Source organism: Haemorhous mexicanus, chromosome 16 (genome assembly GCF_027477595.1).
Source record: "Haemorhous mexicanus isolate bHaeMex1 chromosome 16, bHaeMex1.pri, whole genome shotgun sequence".
NCBI classification, from domain to species: domain Eukaryota; kingdom Metazoa; phylum Chordata; class Aves; order Passeriformes; family Fringillidae; genus Haemorhous; species Haemorhous mexicanus.
Genome location: NC_082356.1, coordinates 7,741,176 through 7,763,042, shown reverse-complemented (window position 1 = coordinate 7,763,042; position 21,867 = coordinate 7,741,176). Strand labels below are relative to the sequence as shown.

The 21,867-nt window shown below is 55.5% G+C and overlaps 1 protein-coding gene across 2 annotated transcripts; it reads left to right on the top strand.

Annotated features, from left to right (window-relative positions):
- Window positions 1-16,806: 16,806 nt before the first annotated feature.
- Window positions 16,807-19,908, top strand: LOC132334796 (zinc finger protein 586-like). 2 transcript variants are annotated; one of them, XM_059860944.1, is made up of 4 exons: window positions 16,821-16,937; window positions 17,378-18,238; window positions 18,747-18,828; window positions 19,015-19,908. In XM_059860944.1, the coding sequence occupies exons 3-4, from the start codon at window positions 18,774-18,776 to the stop codon at window positions 19,683-19,685; spliced, it is 726 nt and encodes a 241-aa protein (XP_059716927.1). In that variant the 5' UTR covers window positions 16,821-16,937; window positions 17,378-18,238; window positions 18,747-18,773; the 3' UTR covers window positions 19,686-19,908. The 2 variants fall into 2 exon arrangements, with proteins under 2 accessions (XP_059716928.1, XP_059716927.1); XM_059860945.1 differs by lacking the exon at window positions 17,378-18,238 and having other exon boundaries at window positions 16,807-16,937.
- The last annotated feature ends 1,959 nt before the right edge of the window (window positions 19,909-21,867 follow it).

Genomic DNA, 21,867 nt, shown 5'->3' with positions numbered 1-21,867 from the left:
TGGTTTGACTGAGAGGGGCCTCACCCAGTCACATCTCTGCCAAGGCTGCAGCATTTCACTGGTCAGAATCTGACAGGGCATAGAGATCAGAGTAATGAAATTATCCAGACTGGGTTTTTCAAAGGCCCTTTAGAAGGAAGGGCTTGAGAATAAACATTCTCTGTTTGCCACATGGACATCGGGGTGAGTGGTCTCTTTGTCTCCAGCCCATTCCCTCCCCCTGCCAATGTTACAGCCACCCACTCCCTCACACATCCCCACTCGTGCCTTCCCACTGCCGTGTCCTGTCAGGGCTTCTCCAGCCCCTCATCCCTTCATGGCTCTGTCCCCTCAGGGTCTCCCCCATCCCAGCCAACCTGCCCGGCAGCAGCACCACAGCCCCACAGCAGCTCCAGAGGAGCCCCAGCCAGAGGCACCTCGGAGCCCTCAGCAATCCAGCCAGCAGCACACGGGCAGGAGGACACAGATGGCCCTTCCTGCCTGGCATAGGGCTTGTGGCCATCTCCAGGCACCGCTCTCGCAGGGATCCCCGCAGCTCCGGCCCCTGCCCAGCCGCTCTGTCACCTGCACAAAGGCTTCAGAAGAACCAGAAAAAGGGCAAGGGCCTTCTGACCATTTTCCCTGCTACACTGCACGTCTGGGCAGTTGGCTGAGCCCAGGCACCCTTTTCCCCCTCTTCCCCTATGCCCTGCTAACCCTTGCCAGCAAAAGAAAACTCCTGGGAGTCTGTGTATTATAACACATTCTATATTCATAGACTAAAGAAAAAAAACAAAAAGAAAAAAAGAACAATTTTAAAGAAACAGAAAATTCCCGCTGGCTCAGGTTGCTCCAGCAGACACAGCCTGTGGGCTCAGCTCTCTGCCGAGCTCCAGCAGCGCAGCCAGTCGAGCCCCGACAGACGAGGCCGTGTCCTCCATGCCCTGCAGAATTGATCTTGCAGCCTCTGGAAGATGGAATATTGCTCACTATATAGTGCCCGGAGGACATACAATGTTTGAAGTGCCATGTCTGACACAGCACTGCTGATGTCCTCTGTCAGGTGTTCAAGGGCTGAAAGAGAGAGGAACAGAGCCATGGTCAGATCCCAAATCTTTGGGGACGCGAGGAGAGCCCCCTGCCAGGGCCGTCCCAGCCGGCTCTAGGCATAGCCAGGAGGGAGCAGGGAACAACGGGACCAGCCCGAAGCTGCTGGCCACGAATCCTCCACGTGGTCCTGAAATCTCAGTGTGCTCTGCCCACGCTGCCCCTCGTCCGCACAGGGAGCAGAGCCCTCTGCAGCCGGGGCAGGGCTTGCAGCTGCCCCCACCAGCCCCCACTGCCAGCCCGCTGCCCTCACTCACCAGTGCAGATGAGCTGGAGCTCTTCCTTCTTCCCCCTCAGGTACTGCCCAGCCATCCCTGTGAACACAGAGCCTGTCACGGCCCCAGCGGCACAGCTCCCTGCCAGCGGCGCTGCCGGCGCTGTGGCCACACGGCCTGCTGGCCCGGCAGGGCTCAGCCCGGGCCCTGGCCGCACGCTGCCGCCCAAGGGCACGGCTGCCAGAGGGCGGCAGCAGCGCCGAGGCCAGCCGGGGCTCCACGGCGCCGGGCCCGGCCGGCACTGCCGGGGCAGCAGGCGGGGCTGGGGCCGAGCTGTGGCGGGCCGGGGAGGGAGCCCGGGCTCGTGGCTCACCCATGAACCTGATGGCCGCCTCTCGCAGGGGCTCCTGTGGGCTCTGCAGGTAGCGCAGGGCCCGGCGCAGGTGCTCGGCCGCTCCGCTCCTGTCCTCTGCCAGCTGGAGAGAGCGGCGGGAGGGAAGGAAGGGTTGGCGCGGGCTCAGCCTCTCGGCCGGGCGCTGCCTGCGCCCAGCCCCGGCCTCCCCTGCCCGCACAGCCCTGAGGGGCGGCCAGCAGCCCCCAGCGCCGGGCTCCCGAAGGGAGGGGCCAGAGGGCCGGCTGCTGCCCGGGGAGCCGCGGTGCCGGCCCGCCCCGCAGCTCCGCCGGGCCGAGGCTCCACGGGCACCCGGCTCGGGCCCACGGGAGCCTGGAGAGGAGCCCGCGCGGCCTCTGCGTGCAGCAGCGGGCAGGGGCACAGCTGCCCGCCCCACACTCTCAGCACCGCCCTCGGGGGCCTTCTCCAGGCTGATGCTGGGACTTCCAGGCCATCCTTACCAGGCACTCGGTGAATTTCCACAGCTTCTTGTTCTTCAGCAGTCTTTCAAGATCCCTCCTCTTCAGGAACTTGGCCACACAAAGCAGCGTTTCCTGTGAAGCCTGGAGAGCAGCAGAGACGAGGAGATGACCCCACAGCCCAGGGCGCAGGACCCGTGTCCCTGTGCCAAGGCCTGGAGGAGGCTGCAGCCTGGCAGGCACCAGGGCAGGAGGCAGCCAAGCCCCCTGCCAGGGCGACAGCAGCAGCCCACAAGTCCTCACCTGTGCCACAAGACGATTCTCATCATGGCAGTGGAAGAAGAGTGGCAGCAGGCTCTGGCACAGGGGTGTCTTCAGGGCCTTTTTTGCCTTTTCCGCTGGATGAGTCACCAGTGTTCGGAAGAGCAGTATGGAGATTACCTGCACCTGGCTATTGTCCTGTTTGAAAGGAAGGAAAAAAGACCTCAGAATCGGCTGCATGGGGCTCAGCTTGACGCAGGCCTGCAAATCCTCAGGGCACGAATTGTCCGGGTAGCACCCAGTGGCCATGGCTGGGGGCAGCGAGCCTTACGTGGTCAAAGAGTGGCAGGAGCGCCTCAACCAGCTGCAGTGTGATGGGGCTGGGCATCAGCATGTCATTGTCCAAGATGATAAAGCTGAGTAGCATGACTGTCATGATAACTATCTCTCCATCTGTGTCCCACAGGAACTCCACAAGACTTTCAGTCAGGCTCCACATTTTTTTGGTCTGTGCAGAACACAAATTTGTGAAATGCCATCCTCCTGCTGCAGGGCCTGAAGGCCAAAGGCCTGTCCCGAAGCACTTGGGCAGCTGAAGCAGGAGGCAGGAGAGCTGGGAGCAGCTGCCCCAGCTCCCAAAGCCCAGCCAAGCCCAAGCAACTGCATTCCCTAGCTCAGCCTCAGCCACTGCCCCCTTCTCACCATTGAGGGATCATCAGTGAGATCAAGAAGGGCCCTGAGCGCCAGGCGACGCCTCTCCCTGCACTCCCTCTGCAGCTGCCTTGACAAGATTTGCAGGACTCTTTTAGCACTGCGTTCACTCAAGTCCAGGCACTCGAGGACCTGAAAGGCACAGAGCAGTGACAGCGGACCCGGCCGGCAGGAGCCCGGAACTGCACAGGGCCGGGCCCAGGCAGCAGCGCAGGGCACGGGCTCCATCCCAGGCAGCTGTGGCTCTGAAAGGGCAGAGAGCTGGGAGGCAGCTGAGCAAGGCAGCGCTGGCCATCAGGCTCACCTCCACAAGGAACGCCAGGGCAGGCAGCTCCCAGCGTGGCTCCTGTGTGCTGAGCAGCCGGAGCAGGTAGCGAGCGATCCGGGAACACAAGGGGATGGAGACACAGGACATCTCCCTGGCAGGAGAAAAAGTAACCAAGACTGTGGGCCAGGGGCACAAACCTCCGCCAGGACTGACACACACAGGTCTGGTCTTTCCCCAGCATTGTGCAAGTGGCCCTGGACTATTTGGGAGGCGGCTCCTTGTGGGCACCCTCCTCTCCCAGCCTTTTCCAGTCTGCTTGGCTGTCCCTCGGTGAAAAGACCCTCTGGCCCACAACCACAGGATCTGTGTGGAGCTCCCTGGGCACAGAGCACAAATGTCAGAGGCAGTGGGGAGAAGGGGGTCTCACCTGGCCAGCAGACTCATGGCACAGTGGTGGGTGTCAGCACACAGCAGCATGTCCCAGCCGCAATTGTGTTCCATTGCCACCACCACATCCTCGTGCTGCGTTCGGCAGAGCAGGGACTTCAGGGTCTGCACTGCAAACCTGCGTGCAGAGCAAAGCCCAGGTCACGCTGGGAGCACTGGCTCCTTCCCAGGTCACGTGGCAGGGACAGGAGGAGTAGGATGGAGCACCTCCTGGGGCTGGTGGCAAGGCCATGTTGCTCCTGGCATCCCTTCCAGAAGGTAATGACCTCCTCTGGCATATCCAGAGTGCTGAAGAGCACTTGGAGGAGCAGATGCACAAAGAGGCGGGGGAAATACACCGTCACCATATGTGGGACACAGGGCACCTGGAGGATCTTCCACATCACCACAGCTGCCTGCAAAGAACAAAGCCACCCGAGACAGCGCTCAGTGCTGAGGTGTCCGTGTGGCAGGGCCCGAGCTTGGCAGGAAGAGGCCCAGAGAGACACAGGGGGAGCAGGGGGCCTGGCAGGCCTGAAGCTGCCCCTGGGCCAGGTTTGAGGCCAGCGCCTGAGGCAGGGAGATGCAGTGGGGGAAGGAGGATGGAGAGCTGCTGGAGAGGTGGCCTTGGGGCCAGCAAAGGCCAGTGTCAGAAACTCACAGCCAGGGCAAAGACACCCGTTTCGTCCCCATCAGAGGTGCACGTGCTGTGCTCTGGCCAGCTCCCCAGCACATCCAGGAGTATCAGCAGCACTGGTTCCGCAGTCCTGGGCGAGCACATGATGGTCTTCCACATGGCCATGGCAGCTCTGTGGGGTTAGAGCTCCGTCTCAGGGAGGTCTCAGACACAGCACGGTGGCCTGGGCAGCAGTGGGGATCTGAGCCAGCTTCCAGCTCTGCCTCTGCCCATTGTCCCTCACTGGCAGCACCCAGGCAGCCCAGCCCTTTGGGGACAGACCCCTGAGGGGCAGGGAGGGAGCATGGCAGCAGGCATGGGAGGTGACATGCCAGGGCTGGCAAAGGGAGCAGCCAGAGGGCCCTGGAACTCTCTGTTGGTCAGACACCTGGGCCAAGTTGTACAGGCTGATGGGCTGGGGAGCCCTGAGCTCTCTGGGCAGGTGGGCCCCATACCTGTCACAGGATGGGGCCACACGCAGCAGCGTCATTAGTACGTCAGCAGGCTGTGCTTCTGTGAGATCCAGCAGGGTCCTGTTCAGCCTGTGCTCAGCAAACTGATTGGCCAGGAGCCATTGGTGGATGTACCTGACCAGGGCGGGCACCTGGAGAAGGCACAGGAAGACTTGGAAAGCTGCCAGAAGGAGGAATGTCCCCAGTGTCCCCAGAGAAGTTCTTCCCTTCCCACCACACTGCCATGGCCTCAAAGCCTTCCAGTGACCAGTGGGTGTGGCTTGAGAGGCCAAGCAGTTCCTGGGAGGATCAAACCCTGGCCACAGGCTGCTTACTTGCTTTGGGTTGGAAAAGCCCTCCTCTACAAGCATATCCAGCAGGGCAGCACTGGTCTTGGTTTTGAAGATATGCGTGTATGCTCTGAGCCCAGTTCCCATGGTGCTGGTCTCTTCCTCCCGAATTCTCTTGATGAATTTGCAAACCAGCTGTAGGAGAAGGGCAAGAAGCCAAGGATGTTGCATAGAATGCTCCAAGTGCGGTGACAGCAGGCCCAGCCCAGCTGGGGGTGGCTGCAGGTACCTGCGCTGTTCGGCGGAAGAGGCCACGGGCGGGGTCCTGCTCTTTTGTGCGCTCCAGGGCTGCACCTGGCAAAGAACGAGCGCAGCCAGAGCTGAGGGGCTGCGGGAGAGGCCGGAGAACACAGCCCAGCCCTGCGCTCCCCAGGTGGGGACAGCCCTGGGATGCCTGAGGGGATGGAGCACGGCCACTGCGGGGTGTCTGCCTGGCCCCTGTCCATGGGCATGGCGCAGGGGATGGGATGGGATGGGATGGGATGGGATGGGATGGGATGGGATGGGATGGGATGGGATGGGATGGGATGGGATGGGATGGGATGGGATGGGATGGGATGGGATGGGATGGGATGGGATGGGATGGGATGGGATGGGATGGGATGGGATGGGATGGGATGGGATGGGATGGGATGTTTCCAGGCTGGCTGCACGCACCATCCCTGTGGCCCAGCTCTGCCACTCACCCTCCTGCAGCAGCTCAAACAGCACCTCCTCTTTGGTCTCCTGTGCTGGAGCAGCTCCAGCGCCTTTTTCCTCCTCCTCCTCCTCCTCCACCCACACCAGCTTGGGCACTCTTAGGGGTCTCTGCTCCATGTCTCTTAGTGGATTTGTGGCTACTTGCTGGAGAGATGCCTCAGAAAAGCTCAGAGTCAGCAAGTCCTGCAGTGGTGCCTGGAAGGCACCTTCAAGTAAGAAGCCTCAGGAAGGCAACAGGACAGCAAGTCCTGCACTCTGGTCTCGAGGGCTCCTGCCACAAGGACAGGAGACTCCTGTCAAGGATTGTGGTCTGGCCTCGAGGGCACTGGCAGCAGGGATGGGAGATGCCTCTGGGGCACCAAGTCCCACACTCTGCCCTCAAGGGCACCTGCAGAAGAGAAGGGAGACCACGGGTTGGCAAGTCCTGTGGTCAGGCCTCGAGCTCAGCTGCAGGAATAACACCTTGGAAAGGCTCCGGTTTGGACAGGAACGAGCGCGCTGTGTGGGGGCTCCTCACGGCACCGCTCTGTCCCGTCCTGTCCCGTTGTGTGCTTTGAGACCTGTGGTGTGCTCTTGTCACTGCCAGCTCCTATGTCACCACGTGTCACAAAGGGCCCTTGGACACCTGTTCTATGCCACGGTGCCCATGCTGCACTGTGTCACAAAGGGCCCCTGCACACACTGCCCCTTGCCCTGGGGCCACCCCCAGCCCACCCAAAGTGGCCCAGGTTGAAGGAATCTCTCACCCCAAGTGTCTAAGACAGCCCGACAGGGTTTTTAGGAACAGCTCAAACCATCAGCAAATGCTGCCCTGCTCTGTGGGCTCAGGGCAGCAGAAGGAGCCTCCAGGGCTGCCAACACAGCTGCACTGGGAAGGGCACGGGGCCTTCCAGGGAAGCTGGCTCGGCCTCCTTGGGACACGTCCTGGCTGGTGGCCATCCTAAACCCACGGTTGTGGCATGGACATGGAACGTGTGGGCCAGGGCATGAATGCTGCTCTGAGCCCTGGGGCCCGGGGAGCGCTGACCTCAGCAGGTGTGGCTGAGTCCCTGCCCAAGCAGACCTGTCCCCCGCCCCCGAGCCCTGGCAGCGCTGGTGCCCATCTCCTGCCCCAGAGACCTGTGCCCCCAGGGGGCTTCTGTTCCAGAGGGAGCCAAAGCCCACTGTGCTCCTTCCTGTAGGGGCTGTTGGCAGGAGCACCTGGAGCAACTGCTGGCAGGAGCACCTGGAGCAACTGCTGGCAACGCTTGGTCTGGGTCAGAAGCTCTCACTCCATGCTGAAATTATTTTCTCATTGAAGTAATTTCCTTCAGCACAAAAACACCTTAGTGGCAAAGGCACAGAAGAATCTGGCATTTAGGAATCCTCACTTCAGGAAAGCTTTACTTCCCGTTGCTCAACTCAAGTAGTTCCAAAAATTTGCAGCTTCCCAACTTCATTGGGATGGCCTGAGAAGGTGAAGAGTTGGAATTCTGCTTTCTGTCTCAAAGCAGCAACTCATTTGCCTTAACATCATCCACTGAGAGTCACTTAAAATAACACTGTACAGAGGTAAAAAAACAGCCATTCTTTGGTTTGCAAATGGTTTTCTGTGAAGGGATGATATTATCCTAATTCTCTTAAAGAATAAAAGCTCTCAAGAAATTAAAGTCCACTCAGTGTTACAAAAGTAGCCCAAACAAATGAGTAGATGGCAAAAGGGCTAATCCTCCCCCTGGTACAGATATCTAAGTGGCCAGTAAAGTACAGCTCTCCCCTCTTGTTCCCTGCAGGAGAATCAGGACGATGAACAAGAATAGTCACAGATATTCTTTCTGTCCTCAGTAACCAAAGTCGTGCCTAACCACAGATGCTGCCTTCAAACTGACTCAGATTCCAGCCTAGACCTCTCACCTTGCAGATAACTCCTTCCCGACACCCCACCAACACCAACACCCCCAAACTCCAACACAGAAGCCCTCAACACCTCAGCAGGACCCCCAGCTGTCCCTGTCCCTCTGCAGAGCTTTCCCACCCTCCAGCAGACCCCCTGGTTCCCTGCACATGCCAGGGGATGGCACTCAGAAGGATCTGCCCCAATACCTTCTTCTGTGGCAAGCTCAGGCTGCCAGGCCTATGGTTCCTGGATCACCCTTCCCACCTCACTGGCAGCTCCCTGGGAAGCACTTTCCTTGAGAAGCAAGCCCCTTTCCTCCAAAGGCATTTCCCCAAATGTGTAGCTTTCCTGGGGAACACCAATACACTCTTAAGAAAAGCTGGCAAGGCTGAATAACTTCAGGTCCTTTCAGGACAGGCACTCCAGCTCTAGCTCATATTCCCCCAAGTGTGTTTCCAGGTGGAGGTTCAGAGGTGCAGCCCCAGGCCCTCTACAAACACAAGCTGCCCACTGCCTCTTCACCTGCCTCAACTCCTGCCTGCGGTCACAGCAGCAAAACCAGGCTGTTCCCAGCCAGAGCCCAGAGCCCTGTTCCTGCAGGATGCTCTTGCCAGCACCTTCCAGGACTCTCGGCTGTGCATGCAGAGCTTTTCATGCTGGCTCCCAACAGGCTTTGGAAGGCAGAGCACAACCTGGCTGGCTCTGCCGCCAGCACACTCCAAACACAGGCAGAGGAAGAAGCAGCAGGGGCTGTTTTGCAGCCATGCCCAAGAGAAACAGGAAGGGTGCCCTCCCTCTGGTCTCACTTGGTTGGCTTTCTGACTGGGTCTGAGCCTGGGGCTGCCATTCCTCGGTTGTGGGGACCAGAACCACACCTGGGATCCCAGCACTGCCTGACAGCGCTCTGGGCACTGGCATGGTCGCACCTCCGAGTCTCAGGCACCCTGCTGCTGCTTCATTTGCCCTTAGGCACACCCAAAGCTCTCTGTTAAGCCCAGATGGTCTCTGGTTCTGCCCTCTTCCTGATCCTGTGCAGGGATGGAGCACTGCTGTGCTTTCAGGAAGCTGTTCTTGAAACCTTCCAGCATTCCAAGCTCCTTTGCCCTCCATGGATGCTTTCCATGGAATCCCTCATAGGTGGGTTCAGAGCATTCTCAGGTTTGCTCTTCCAAAGTCCAGGGGCTCCAGGGTGCTCAGCAAGATCTGTAACTCCACAGCGTTGTGGAACTGGACTTTTAGCACAGGGACCTTTCCAGCCTGATCTGCCCTCGTTCCTCTGTGTCTGTGCACAAAACACGGTGTGGAAGAGAATGGCAGGAGGGGCCTGTGTGTCCCAGGGCTCTGGATTTGCATCGTTCCAGCTCCACAGAGATGCAGGTAAAGCAAAGAAGCCAAACTGTTTATTAATGGAAGGCAAAGCAAAGGGATGAGCTGGGAGGGAAGAAAGGGGATGGGCAGGTTCTGAGGGCTTTCAACAGCAAGAGAGAAGGCAGGAGCTATGGGAGCTTCCCACAGGCTCAGCTGTGCCAGTCATCAGCTGTGCCTGGAGCTCCAGCTGATCTCCTCTGCTCTCCAGGTGGTCTCACCTTCCAAGAGATCTGGAGGTCTTAAAGAGATACTGGTTCTTCTGAGCCTGCAGATGAAAGTAGTTCAGCTCTTCCCTCAAACATCACCTGAACAAATATGCTTATGCAGGAGGGGCTGTTGTATTCACTCAGGCCTTGAAGGGCTGAAAGAGACAGGAACAGAGCCACAGTCAGAACCTGGATGTGCAGGAATCCAAGGAGACCTTTCTGCCAGAGCCATCCCACCCAGCTCTTGCCATGGCCACAAGAGAGGAGGGGCCAAGGGGATCAGCTGCAAGGTGCTGGCCATGAATCCCCTGCCCACATCCCTGAAATCTCTGTGTGCTCTGCCCACAGCACCCCTCATCCACACAAGGAGCAAAGCCCACCACAGCCAGGGCAGGGATTGCAGCTCCCTGCCCAGGGATTGCAGCTCACCCATCCAGCCCCTGCTGACAGCCCGCTGCCCTCAGTCACCCTCACAGAGGGCCTGGAGCTCTTCCTTCTGCCCCATCAGGAGCAGCCTGGCCATCCTTGGGAACACAGGCTCACCATAGCTAAGGCTGCTGTGGCTATTATCCAGTTTGCTTTATGGCTTTATAAGGTGAGGGATTAATGGATTTTTAACTTCCTCTGGAAGGCAGGCACATGGATTCAGAGCTATGAGACACTAAGTGTATGTTTTGGGGGTTACTTTAATAATGGTACTTACTGTGAGGAAATGACACTGGGGGAAATTTTCTCCCAGCCATTCACCCAGCTCTTTGGGTCTGCCCCACCAGTTTTCAAAGGGTTCAGATCCACTCTAAATGCTAAAGATACCATACAGTGGTCAGTGTTCCTGATAGGCCTCTTCTATTTAGCATTCAGAGATAAAAGAAGATTAACCTGGATAACCACACTGACACCTACCCCAGAGACAAGGGATGCTGCTGCCCCAGAGCCTGACCCTGCCCCAGAGCCCATCTCAGAAATGAACCACCCAGGTTGGGTGGGGATTCTAGTGAAAGAGATGGGCCAGATGCTGAAGGAGTACATTTCCACAGCTGGTGAAAAACCCTTCCCCTGCCTCAAAGAGGGAGAGTCTGATGGTGCAGCAGTGGAACCCACAGATGTTACAACAGTCCAGGTTCCAGCTGAACTGCAAAGGCAATCACAGCCAGCAGCAGTTGCCCCAGTGGAAACAAGGAGGTCTGAGATGAAGCCAGAGCACCCAGATGAAGATAAGAAAGGAGGACCCTCACAACCCGCAGGACAGACAACAGTGGAGATCATCACTGAATCCCTGATGTGTGAAAATCTCTGTAATCTGCACAAAGACTATGTACAGCGGGGATATGAGGCTTGTACAATCTGGTTACTCTGGGTCTGGGACCTTATGGGTCCAGCTGTGCAACTGGATGGTGGTGAGGCAAGGAAATTGGGACCCCCTACCCAGGACTCAGGTATGAATCAGATTTTTGTAAGGGAGTTAGGCTCCCTTTCCCTCTGGGAGTAGATTTCATGAGTGCCAGAGGGAGGTTTGTCCACAGGGAGAGAATGCAGGATCACCGCCATAGAATGTGCTGGAAGACCCTCTGACGGGAGAGGAGGGTATCCAACAGCTGAGAGAAGTGTCAGTATTGGAGGTACTCTTTGGGAGGGATGGACAGCATGATAATGACCCCAACAGGGTTAGGTGCCCAGGGCAAATATGGTAGAGTCTGGCAAATCTGGGGCCATCTCAATACATCACCTTCATTGCAACAATTAATGCCGATACCAGCCGAGAGACAGTGGGCTCTGTTGCCAACAAGCTTAGAAATTATTCAAGTATGATCAATGGCCCGATGCAGGCTCATGTCTCTGCTGTGCTCCAAGAACTCAGAGAGGAGATGAAGGAGGAGATGAGGAGGAACAGTTCCCACATTGCAGCAGTGTGAGTCACAGGCCCCAAAGTCAGAGCCCAACGTTCCCCAGCTAGAGAGAGAGGGTACACCCCACGGGCTGACCTGTGGTTCTTTCTGCAGGACGATGGGGCAGAGACATGGGAAGGTGGAATGAGAAACCCACTTCTGTCCTGGCAGCACGACTGTGTCAACTCAAGGAGGGAAACATTAATCAAGGGAACTCCAGTAAAGTGAAGGTAGCCTCAACCTCCCATGACCGAGCTGCTGAGTATGATCTGTCTGATCCCCTTGAAGGAACCTCTGCCATGTATGCCCAGGAAAGAAATAATACCCAGGGTTAGAGGGGCCCTGCCTCTATCCAGGGAGAGGCACGGGAGAAGTGGATCTTCTGGATGGTGTGGATCCAATGGCCTGGCACATCAGAACCGCAAAAATATGATGCCTTAGTTCATACTGGTGTGCAGTGTACCCTGATACCATTGGAACATGTGGGGGCAGAACCTGTTTCCATTGCCGGGATGGCAGGGGGATCACAGCAATTGACCCTGTTGGAAGCCGAGGTGAGCCTGACTGGGAAAGAGTGAAAGAAATATCCTATTGTGACTGGCCCAGTGGCCCTGTGTGTTCTGGGCATAGACTTTCTCTGGAATGGGTATTACAAAGACCTAAAGGGACTCAGATGGGATTTTGGTATAGCTGCTGTAGAGGCAGAGAACATTAAGCAGTTGAACACCTTGCCTGGACTGTCAGAAAACCCATCTGCAGAAGAACTCCTGAAGGTGGAAGAGCAATAAGTGCCAATCGCCAGCTCGACGGTGCACCGCCGGCAGCATTGGACAAATCGAGCTGCTGTGATCCCCATCCACAAAATGATCCGTGAGCTGGAGAGCCAAGGGGTGGTCAGCAAAACCCACTCACCCTTTAACAGCCCCATCAGGCCTGTGCACAAGTCTGACAGAGAATGGAAATTGACTGTGGACTACCAGGTCTTAAATGAAGTGACTCCACTGCTGAGTGCTGCTGTGCCAGACGTGCTGGAACTCCAGTACGAGCTGGAGTCCAAGGCAGCAAAGTGGTAAGCCACTGTTGATATTGCCAGTGTGTTTTTCTCGATTCCTCTGGCAGCAGAATGCAGGGCTCAGTTTGCTTTCACCTGGAGGGGCGTGCAGTACACCTGGAACCGACTGCCCCAGGGGTGGGAGCATAGCCCCACCATCTGCCATGGACTGATCCAGACTGCACTGGAAAAGGGTGAGGCTCCAGAACACCTGCAGTATATCAATGACATCATTGTGTGGGGGAACATGGCAATGGAAGTATTTGAGAAAGCAGAGAGGAACATCCAGATTCTGCTAGAAGCCAGTTTCACCATCAAGAAGAGCAAAGTCAAAGAACCTGCCCAAGAGATCCAGTTCCTGGGAGTAAAGTGGCAAGACGGACGGCATCAGATTCCCACTGAGGTAATCAACAAGATCACCGCAATGTCTCCACCAACTAGCAAGAAGGAAACACAAACTTTCTTCAGTGCCATAGGTTTTTGGAGAATGCATACTCCTGAGTACAGCCAGATTGTGCAGATCGTGAGCCCTCTTTTCCTGGTCACCCGCAAGAAGAACGAGTTCCACTGGGGCCCTGAATAGCAACAAGCTTTTGCCCAGATCAAGCAGGAGATCGCTCATGCAGTTGCCCTTGGCCCAGTCAGGACGGGACCAGAGGTGAAGCACGTGCTCTACTCTGCAGCCAGGAACAATGGCTTGTCCTGGAGCCTTTGGCAGAAGGTGGCCTGGGGAGACTCGGCATCGACCACTGGGATTTTGGAGTTGAAGCTACAGAGGGTCCGAAGCCAACTACACTCCCACAGAGAAGGAAATCTTGGCTGCCTATGAAGGCGTTCAAGCTGCCTCAGAGGTGATTGGCAGGGAAGCACAACTCCTCCAGGCACCCCGACTACCGGTGCTGGGGTGGATGTTTAAGAGAAAGGGTCCCACCACCCACCACGCCACTGATGCTACATGGAGTAAATGGATTGCTCTGATCACACAGCGCACCCATATTGGAAACCTGAATCGCCCTGGGATTTTGGAGATAATTACAAAGTGGCCGGAAGGTGAAAACTTTGATCTCACTGATTAAGAGGAACAAGAGCAAGTGACACATGCTGAAGAAGCTCCACCATACAACCATCTGCCAGCAGAGGAAACACGCTACGCTCTTTTCACGGACGGTTCCTGTAGCATTGTAGGGATGAACCGTAAGTGGAAAGCAGCCGTATGGAGCCCCACACGACAGGTCGTGGATCGAGCCAACTCACTGAACTCAAGACTTTTCAGCTCGCCCTGGGCATTGCTAAGAGAGAGAAGTGGCTAAAGCTCTACCTTTATACTGACTTGTGGATGGTAGCCAATGCTCTGTGGGGATGGCTGGAAAGGTGAAAAAGGCCAACTGGCAGCGTAGGGGAAAACCAATCTGGGCTGCTGATGAATAGAAAGACATTGCCACTCGGTTGGAGAAGCTACCTGTGAAAGTCTGCCATGTAGATGCCCATGTCCCCAAGAGTCAGGCTAATGAGCAACACTAAAACAATGAACAGGTGAATCAGGCAGCAAAAACAGAGGTGTCCAAGACTAAGACTGGCAACACAAGGGGGAGCTGTTCCTAGCTCGATGGGCCCATGATGCCTCAGGTCATAACAGCAGAGATGCCACCTAGAGGTGGGCACGAGACTGAGGGGTGGATCTAACCATGGACAGTATTTCTCAGGTTATTCATGACTGTGAGACGTGTGCTGACATCAAACAGGCCCAGCGGGTGAAGCCCCTATGATATGGTGGGCAGTGGTCCAAGTACAAGTATGGGGAGGCCTGGCAGATTGACTACATCACACTGCCCCAGACACGCCAAGGCAAGCGCTACGTGCTGACCATGGTGGAAGCCACCACTGGGTGGTTGGAGACCCACCCTGTGCCTCACAGCACTGCCTGGAACACCATCCTGAGCCTTGAAAAGCAAGTCCTGTGGAGACATGGAACCTCTGAGGGAATTGAGTCGGACAATGGGACCCATTTCAAGAATGGCCTTATCAACACCTCGTCCAGGGAACATGGTATTGAATGGATATACCATATCCCCTACCATGCACCAGCTGTCGGGAAAGTTGAACGGTGCAATGGACTACTCAAGACTACCCTGAAGGCACTTGGTGGGGGGGGCTTTTAGAAATTGGAAAATGAACTTAGCAAAAATCACATGGATGGTCAACACCAGAGGGTCCATCAAGTGAGCTGGTCCTGCCTAGTCTGAGCCCCTGCACACAGTGGATGGAGATAAAGTCCCTGTTGTACACATGAAAGGTATTTTAGGAAAGACTGTTTGGATTACTCCTACCTCAGGCAAAGACAAACCCATCCGTGGAATTGTTTTTGCTCAACGACCTGGTTACACTTGGTGGGTAATGCAGAAAGATGGAGAAAGCTGTTGTGTACCACAGGGAAACCTAGTCTTTAGTGAGAACTGTGGGTAAGGTTTCATTGTGATGCAGATGGGAATAGAATAAGGGGTGGATAATGTTCTGGATTGCAAGGCAAGATGTAGCCTATTACCATCTGTATGGCAGTTGTCTGGTGTCAAGTGGGCAATTCCCCTTCTCTCTTTCCCTGAGTGATCATAATCACCCCTCCCTCGGTAGGGGACAGCTGCTGATAACAGGCTATTGAATGTCACTGCATGCCTGATAAGAACTGTAACATCCCATTGTGAGATGCTCCGCCCAGAGGGAGGAACCAAGCATTGCTACCCAGATATAATCTGGAGATTCTGACAACCCAGGACGGCTTCCCACTGGATTCCCCAGAGGAACAAAAGCTGCTTCTACTTCCACGGATCTGTGGAGGAAGAATACACTCTTTTTTACAGGACCCCCCCTGCTCCAACAGAACCACACCTGACACTTCAGGAAGACTGCAGCCACTTTTCCAGCTGGACTGCTACCAACCCCCTGACCAACAGGGTATCAGGTTGAGTTCTGTCTCTGTCAGTATTCTTCTAGTGTATTACATTGTTTTATTTTATCCTTTTTTTTTTTCCCTTTCCCTATTAAAGAACTGTTATTTCCTGCTCCCATGTTTTTCTTCTGAGAGCCCCTTAATTTAAAATTCATAGCAATTCAGAGGGATGGGGAGGGTTTGCATTCTCCATTTCAGGGGAGACTCCTGTCTTCCTTAGCAGGCACCTGTCTTTCCAAAACAAGACAACAGGAAATAAAGTTACAAAATAATTTCTTTCAGTTCTATTCATTTTCAGCCAGTTCCAGTTTGTTTTTCACAGTTCCACCGTCTCAGCTTACTGTGTTTGCGTCCTCCTTTCTCCCCTGCCTTTCTCTGCCTGCTCTGTTTCTCTCTCAGTGTCTCCCTTGAGCTCCTACCAAAGACCCTGCCCTGATTTAATTCCCAATCCACGAGCTACAACAACCATGGGAGAAGTTATGAAGGTTGGCAGTGAAATGTCACTGTAGGATCTTGCTCCACTTGGCTTTTGGGTCCCTTCTTAAGGGCTTTGCCTTCAAGGGCAGGAACATAATTTCCTGGCTGGGAACTGGAATTCCAGCCCCTGGGAGTGTGTGCCATGGATCCCAGAGGGGCATTCCAGAGGCTCCCAGGGTGCTGCTCCTGCCGTGCCTCCCAAGGAGCTGTGCAGGGCCAGGGAACAAGGTCCAGCAGCTCTGTGGGCTCCCAGAGCACACAGCAAAGGTGGCTTTGCTGGACATTTTCCAACACATTTCTGGCTGGAAGCACAGGGAGGGAGGAAATGGAAGCAGGTCCCCGAGAGAATCCTGGAAGGATTGCGGTGGGAAGGGACCCTGCCCCGGGGTTATGATTTCGCCTCTGCCCCAGTGAAGGTGCAAATGAGACCGTGGGAACGCAACCTGTGAATCTGCTCAAACCTGGATTGAGCTGAAAAAGAATTGGGGAGGAGAAAGGGAGAGAAATACATCGGGAAGAGGTCTCAGAGAGACAGAAAGAAATAGGAAAGAGTTCTTGGGCGGGAGAAAGAAAGAGGAAAGAGACCTCAGATGGAGGGAAAGAAATAGGAAAGAGGTCTCCGTGGGAGAGAAAGAAATCGGAAAATGGTCTCAGAGGGAGAGAAAAAAATAGGAAAAAGTTCTCAGAGAGAGAGAGAAAGAAAGAGGAAAAGGCTCCGGCCCGGACTCCGCAGCTCCGAGGGACACCCGCAGGGCACAGCGCCGTTCACAATTCCAGCCAATCAGAGAACGCACTAAACAATTTCCAGCCAACCAGAGCCTTTCTCGCCGATGACTCACCGGTTGCCGGGCGGACCCGCAGACCCCAGCGGCCCCCGGAGCGGAATTTGGGGCTCGGGCCAGGGGGACGGATCCGCACCGGGGGGGTCCCCGAGCCCCCTGCCCACCCCTGGGACCGATCGGGGGCTCCCCCCACCCAGCAGCCGGTGCTGAGCAGAGGGGTGGGGCAGAGGGGTGGGAAAGGGGGGTCCGGGCTGGGAGGGGAGGAAATGCGGGAGGAAGAGGAGGGAGGGAAGGAGGAAGAGGAGCGGGAGAATCCCGCCGCTCGTACCGCCCGCACGCTGAGTGTGCAGCACCCCCTGCCCCGGGAGCATCGCCCCCAGCCCCGAGCCGCAGGTGAGGGCGGAGGCCGAGCTCGCCCCGACTCCAGCGAGGGGTCTCCGGGAGGATTTTTTTGGAGAGTGTTCGGAGCCGGCAGATCCCGGACTCGAGCCCCGGATATCTCCGGGCCTCCCAAGAGGAGCTTTTTCAGAGGGAGAGGAGCCGCGATCGCCCCTGGGGAGGGTCCCGGGGGGTCCACGTGGGGATGGCCCCGTACCAACGGGGTGAGACATTGGTTTTGGGGATCCCCGTGAGAGCCGGGGCTGTGGAACAGGGGATCCCCGGGGTGGGGAGGGGGGAAGGGGCAATACCGGAGCTGGGGGACCCCCCGGCAGCCTGGAGATGAGGGGGGACGGGACCCCCTAACCCTGGCAGGGGTGTGTCCTGGGGTGACTTCATGATGCTCGTACCCCCATCGGTCCGTTCAGCCCAGAAATGTGTTCTGCACCTTTAAGGCTGCCTCCGAGAGCGAAGGGGAGGAGGAAGAAGCAGCAGTTTGTTTTCAGAAACTACACTCACTCCTCCACATTCCATCTCCTGGATTGTTCTGCTGCCTTAAGGAGCTGGAACAGAGGCCAGACGGAGCTAAGAGGAATAAAGTGAATTTTTATTCAATTTTCTTCAAAGGCCACACTCTGGCAGTACCGGAGCCATAGTGGTGTCTCTGCCCGGATGGCTCCAAGATGGGAGCATAAGAGGGCTCGGTCACAAGATCTCACATTTTTATAAGTTTTAGTCCATTTGTATATAGGAGTTAACTGCCCAATCAATAGCTTCAAATTATGAAGTTTCATCCTCCTTCCTTGCTTGCCCACCCTCCTCTTTTCATGTTGTTTGCGCTTTGGGCCTGAAGTTTGAAGAGATTGTCCTTGAGTCTCCAGCTAGAATGGGATTGTTTTGTCTTCACCACCCCGGGAAAAGATCCCAGTAATACTTAATATAAAGCTAAAAGCTGCACACCAAAACAGAACAGAAAAACTTAAAATCTAAGGTATCAGTTGTCTATAAATGGACAGACAGCAGGACAGAGCTCTCCTTTGCTTTTAGTTAGTTTTTAGCTTCCTGAGGCAGAGAAGTTCCCTGGACTGTGTTTTTTCTTTTTCTTTGGAGCTCTTTAAACCTGCTCTGGACTGAACACCCAGAACACCACTGGCAGCTCGCACCTGTGGTCCACCGGGCCGGTTCTGGGCCACGGCATTTCCAGTGCCAGAGGGACTGAAAAGAGACTGATAAGAGACTGATCAGAGACTGAGTGAGCCGAGTTACAGCCCACGGAGGGACTTTCTGAGTTTGTCATCTCTTTTGGAGTGGCAGAGGTTTTATTTTTTAATATTGTTTATTTTTTGTGCTGGTGATGCTTTGCCTTTTAAATAAACAGTTTTTTCCCCTTTTCTTCATGGAAATCTTTTCTCGATCTGGTTGGGGGAGGGACTGCTATAATTTTCTTTCTAGAGGAAACCCCTTTTGGGGGTTTTATCCCAAATTTGCCCTAAACCAGGACAGGGTTGTGGGAAGAGGAGGGAGCCCCAAGTGGCTGGATTGAGGGGAGGCTGGAGAGGGGGACCCTGAAACCCCCCAGCATCCCTAAGCAGGACCGTGGAGAGGGGGGATCCCCAGAACCCATGGGATCCCCAGCAGCCCTGAGACGGGGGACTACCAGAACCACAGAGGGATGAGACTGGAAATAGGACACTCCTGGTGGCTTTTTTTGATTCACTCTTGATTTTGGAGGTTTTTATGGACACCAGGTAACTTCTAGAGATGGACTTGGGCAGGAGGAATCCCCAGCCCAAGGCATTTACACCTTGTTTTTTCCCAAACCAGGATTTCCCATTCCCAAACCTTGGCTGAATGAAGGAGGAGAAGGCTATGAGGAAGAGGAAGATGCCCCAGGACACCCAGGCAGGTGAGGAGGAAGTCAGTGCCCCTTTCCCCCTCTTTCCTGCTCCATCTCCCAGCCCAGCATGGCCCCTGGCTGCAGGACAACCCCACTGCCAAAGCCGTCCTGCTGGGGATGCACTGTGGGGATCTCCTTCCCCTTCCCTCTGGCACACGGGCAAGTCCCATTCTCTCCTTGTCCTTCCTCCCCCAGGGAAGGAACTGAGGATGGAGACCAGGGAGGACCAATGCCCGGGGCAGAACCTCATGGAAGAGCCCATTTTGGGCAGCTTCGCAGTGCAGGAATCCAATGGGGAGGAAAAGCCCCAGAGGTCCCAGAGGAGAAGGGACACCAATCCCAGCCCAGGTTGCTCTGAGGGGGAAATACCAGTCCTGGGCCAGGAAGGTGGACAGAGCTTCAGCCAGAGCTCAGAGCTGGTGGCCCATGAGCAGCTTCATGAGAGCAAGAGGCCCTTTGAGTGCTTGGAGTGTGGGAAGAGCTTCAGGAAGAGATTCAACCTGATCTGCCACCGGAGGATCCACACTGGGGAACGGCCCTATGAGTGCTTGGAATGTGGGATGAGCTTCAGCCACAGGTCTGACCTGGGTGTCCACCAGAGGTTCCACACCGGGGAGAGGCCCTACGAGTGCCCTGAGTGTCAGAAGAGGTTTCACACCAGGTCCCACCTCCTTGTGCATGAGCGGATTCACACAGAGGAGAGGCCCTTCCGCTGCCCTGACTGCGGGATGGGCTTCAAACACAACTCCACCCTCGTCACCCACCGGTGCATCCACACTGGGGAGAGGCCCTACGAGTGTCCCCCGTGTGGGAAGAGCTTCTCAGACCGCTCGTTCTTTACCCGACACCAACGGAGGCACTGGTAAGGGAAGCCCTGCAAGAGCCCCGACTGCAGGAAGAGCTTCGTGCACTGCTCCAACTCCATCCCCATCAGAGGTCCCACATTAGTCAGAGCCCTGGTGATCCACATTCCCTTTGATACGCAGTGGGAAGTGGTTGATGTTCCTTTTTCTTTGCCTCTCATTATCTTTTGATTTATCTCTCTCCCTTCAAAACATAGAAAATTGGGGTAAAAGTCAACAAATTCAACAGAGGCCTCACATTTTCCTTGTGTTTTGGGGGAATATTGGATTCTGGGAGATATCTGGGTAGATATGGGTCTGTTTGGGGGGCATCTGGTTTAGTTGTCTTTATTTCTTGGCACTCCAAAAGATGAGAGGGATTGATCTGTCTGCTCAAAACTGCTCAATGCCACTTAAAACTACTTGATCCCATGCCAAAATTACACAATTCTGGAGCCTCTCAGGGTGAAATTGGGTTGGAATGGAATTGGGCAAAGTGGGATGCAGATCAGGAGGGGTGAAATCAGCAGTGGGTGGGGAGGGATGGGTGGGATCAGGTTTGGGTGGGGCAGGATGGGTGGGATGGGGTTTGGGAGGTGTGAAGTGGGGGAAATAGAGCTTGGGAAGGGGGTTGATGTTCATGAGGGGTGGGATGGGTTTGGGTTGGGACTGGGGAGGTGGCCTGGGGTCTGGAATGAGACAGCCAAAGTTTGGGGATGATAAAGGAAGGGGAAGCCCGTTTTTGGGTATTCGATGTTCATGAAGAGATGCTGGGGTATCTCACATTTCTGAGGCTGTTTTGGGGCACTCCCCAGCTTTTGGGGGGTTTCCTGAGAGTAGCCCCATGTAGTCCCATTGCTAGGGGTGGTTGCCACGGGCACAAGCCAGAGTCTGTTGTTTTGGTGATGAGGAGCAGAGAAATGATGAACAGCCTCAGACATCTCCAGTGTGTAATTGTGAAGACCTGTGAGCTTACTGGGGCAAGGTCAACAGCAATCCCCCAGAGAGATGCACTTAAGGCTCCGGGCATTCCTCACAGCTCAGGGTGAGGAAGGAAGCTTCCCCCATGGTGCTCTGCAGCACTATGTTAATTTGTCCCAGTTCCATTCTCCATATTGGCCCCTTGGCCTTTCCTATCCCTTTTACCCTCATATGTTCATGTTCTAGAGAGTTCTCCCTTCCCTGTTTTCCCATTGGTTTATGTCTCTGCCTATCCACTCTAGCATTCCCTGTTGGTCCCTTCCCTGTGTATTGCCCCTGAGCCCTCAGACTACTGGGTCCTTGTTGCTCTTCTCCGCCCCCTCTTTTCCTGTATTTATACCCTAGACCCTGCTTTGTCTTTGGCCCCTGGACCTCTTCAGCGTCCCCTGAAATAAAGCACGCGGGAACTCCATACCTGGACCCTCCCGTGTCTCCGCTGCTGAGCTGTCTGTGAGTGCCTGTGTGTGTGTGTGTCTGTGTGTGTCTGTGTGAGTGCCTGTGTGTGTGTGTATGTCTGTGTGTGTGTGTGTGTGTGTGTGAGTGTGTGTGTATGTCTGTGTGTGTGTGTGTCTGTGTGTCTGTATGAGTGCCTGTGTGTATGTCTGTGTGTGTGTGTGTGAATGCCTCTGTGTGTCTGTGTCTGTGTGCCTGTGTGTGTGTGTGTGTCTGTGTGTGTGTCTGTGTATGTCTGTGTGTGAGTGCCTGTGTGTGTGTGTCTGTGTGTGAGTGCCTGTGTGTGTCTGTCTGTGTGTCTGTGTGTGTGTGTCTGTGTGTGTGTGTGTGTGTGTCTCTGTGTGTGTGTGTGTGTGTGTGTGTCTCTGTGTGTGTGTGTGTGTGTGTGTCTCTGTGTGTGTGTGTGTGTCTGTGTGTCTGTGTGTGTGTGAGTGCCTGTGTGTGTATGTCTGTGTGTGTGTGTCTCTGTGTGTGTGTGAGTGCCTGTGTGTGTCTGTGTCTGTGTCTCTGTGTGTGTGTGAGTGCCTGTGTTTGTGTGTGTCTCTGTGTGTGTGTGAGTGCCTCTGTGTGTGTGTGTGTGTGTGTGTGTGTGTGTCTGTGTGTGTGTGAGTGCCTGTGTGTGTGTGTGTGTCTGTGCACTGGTGCTCTCGTGGCTCCTGCCTATTGGTGCAAGATGCTCTCAGGGAAGGTGGCATCCACCACCCCTGGAGACCACAACAAGTAGTGCCTGAACAGGGACCTTTGTCTGGCACCCCTGAGGAATGTCTCCAGC

What these genes read in the sequence shown, in the direction of transcription:
- LOC132334796 (XM_059860945.1), top strand. Translation starts at nt 18,774, where the DNA reads ATGAAGGAGGAGAAGGCTATGAGGAAGAGGAAGATGCCCCAGGACACC. An exon ending in GCCCCAGGACACCCAGGCAG is followed by an intron (nt 18,829 to 19,014) that starts GTGAGGAGGAAG and finishes TTCCTCCCCCAG; the next exon opens with GGAAGGAACTGAGGATGGAG.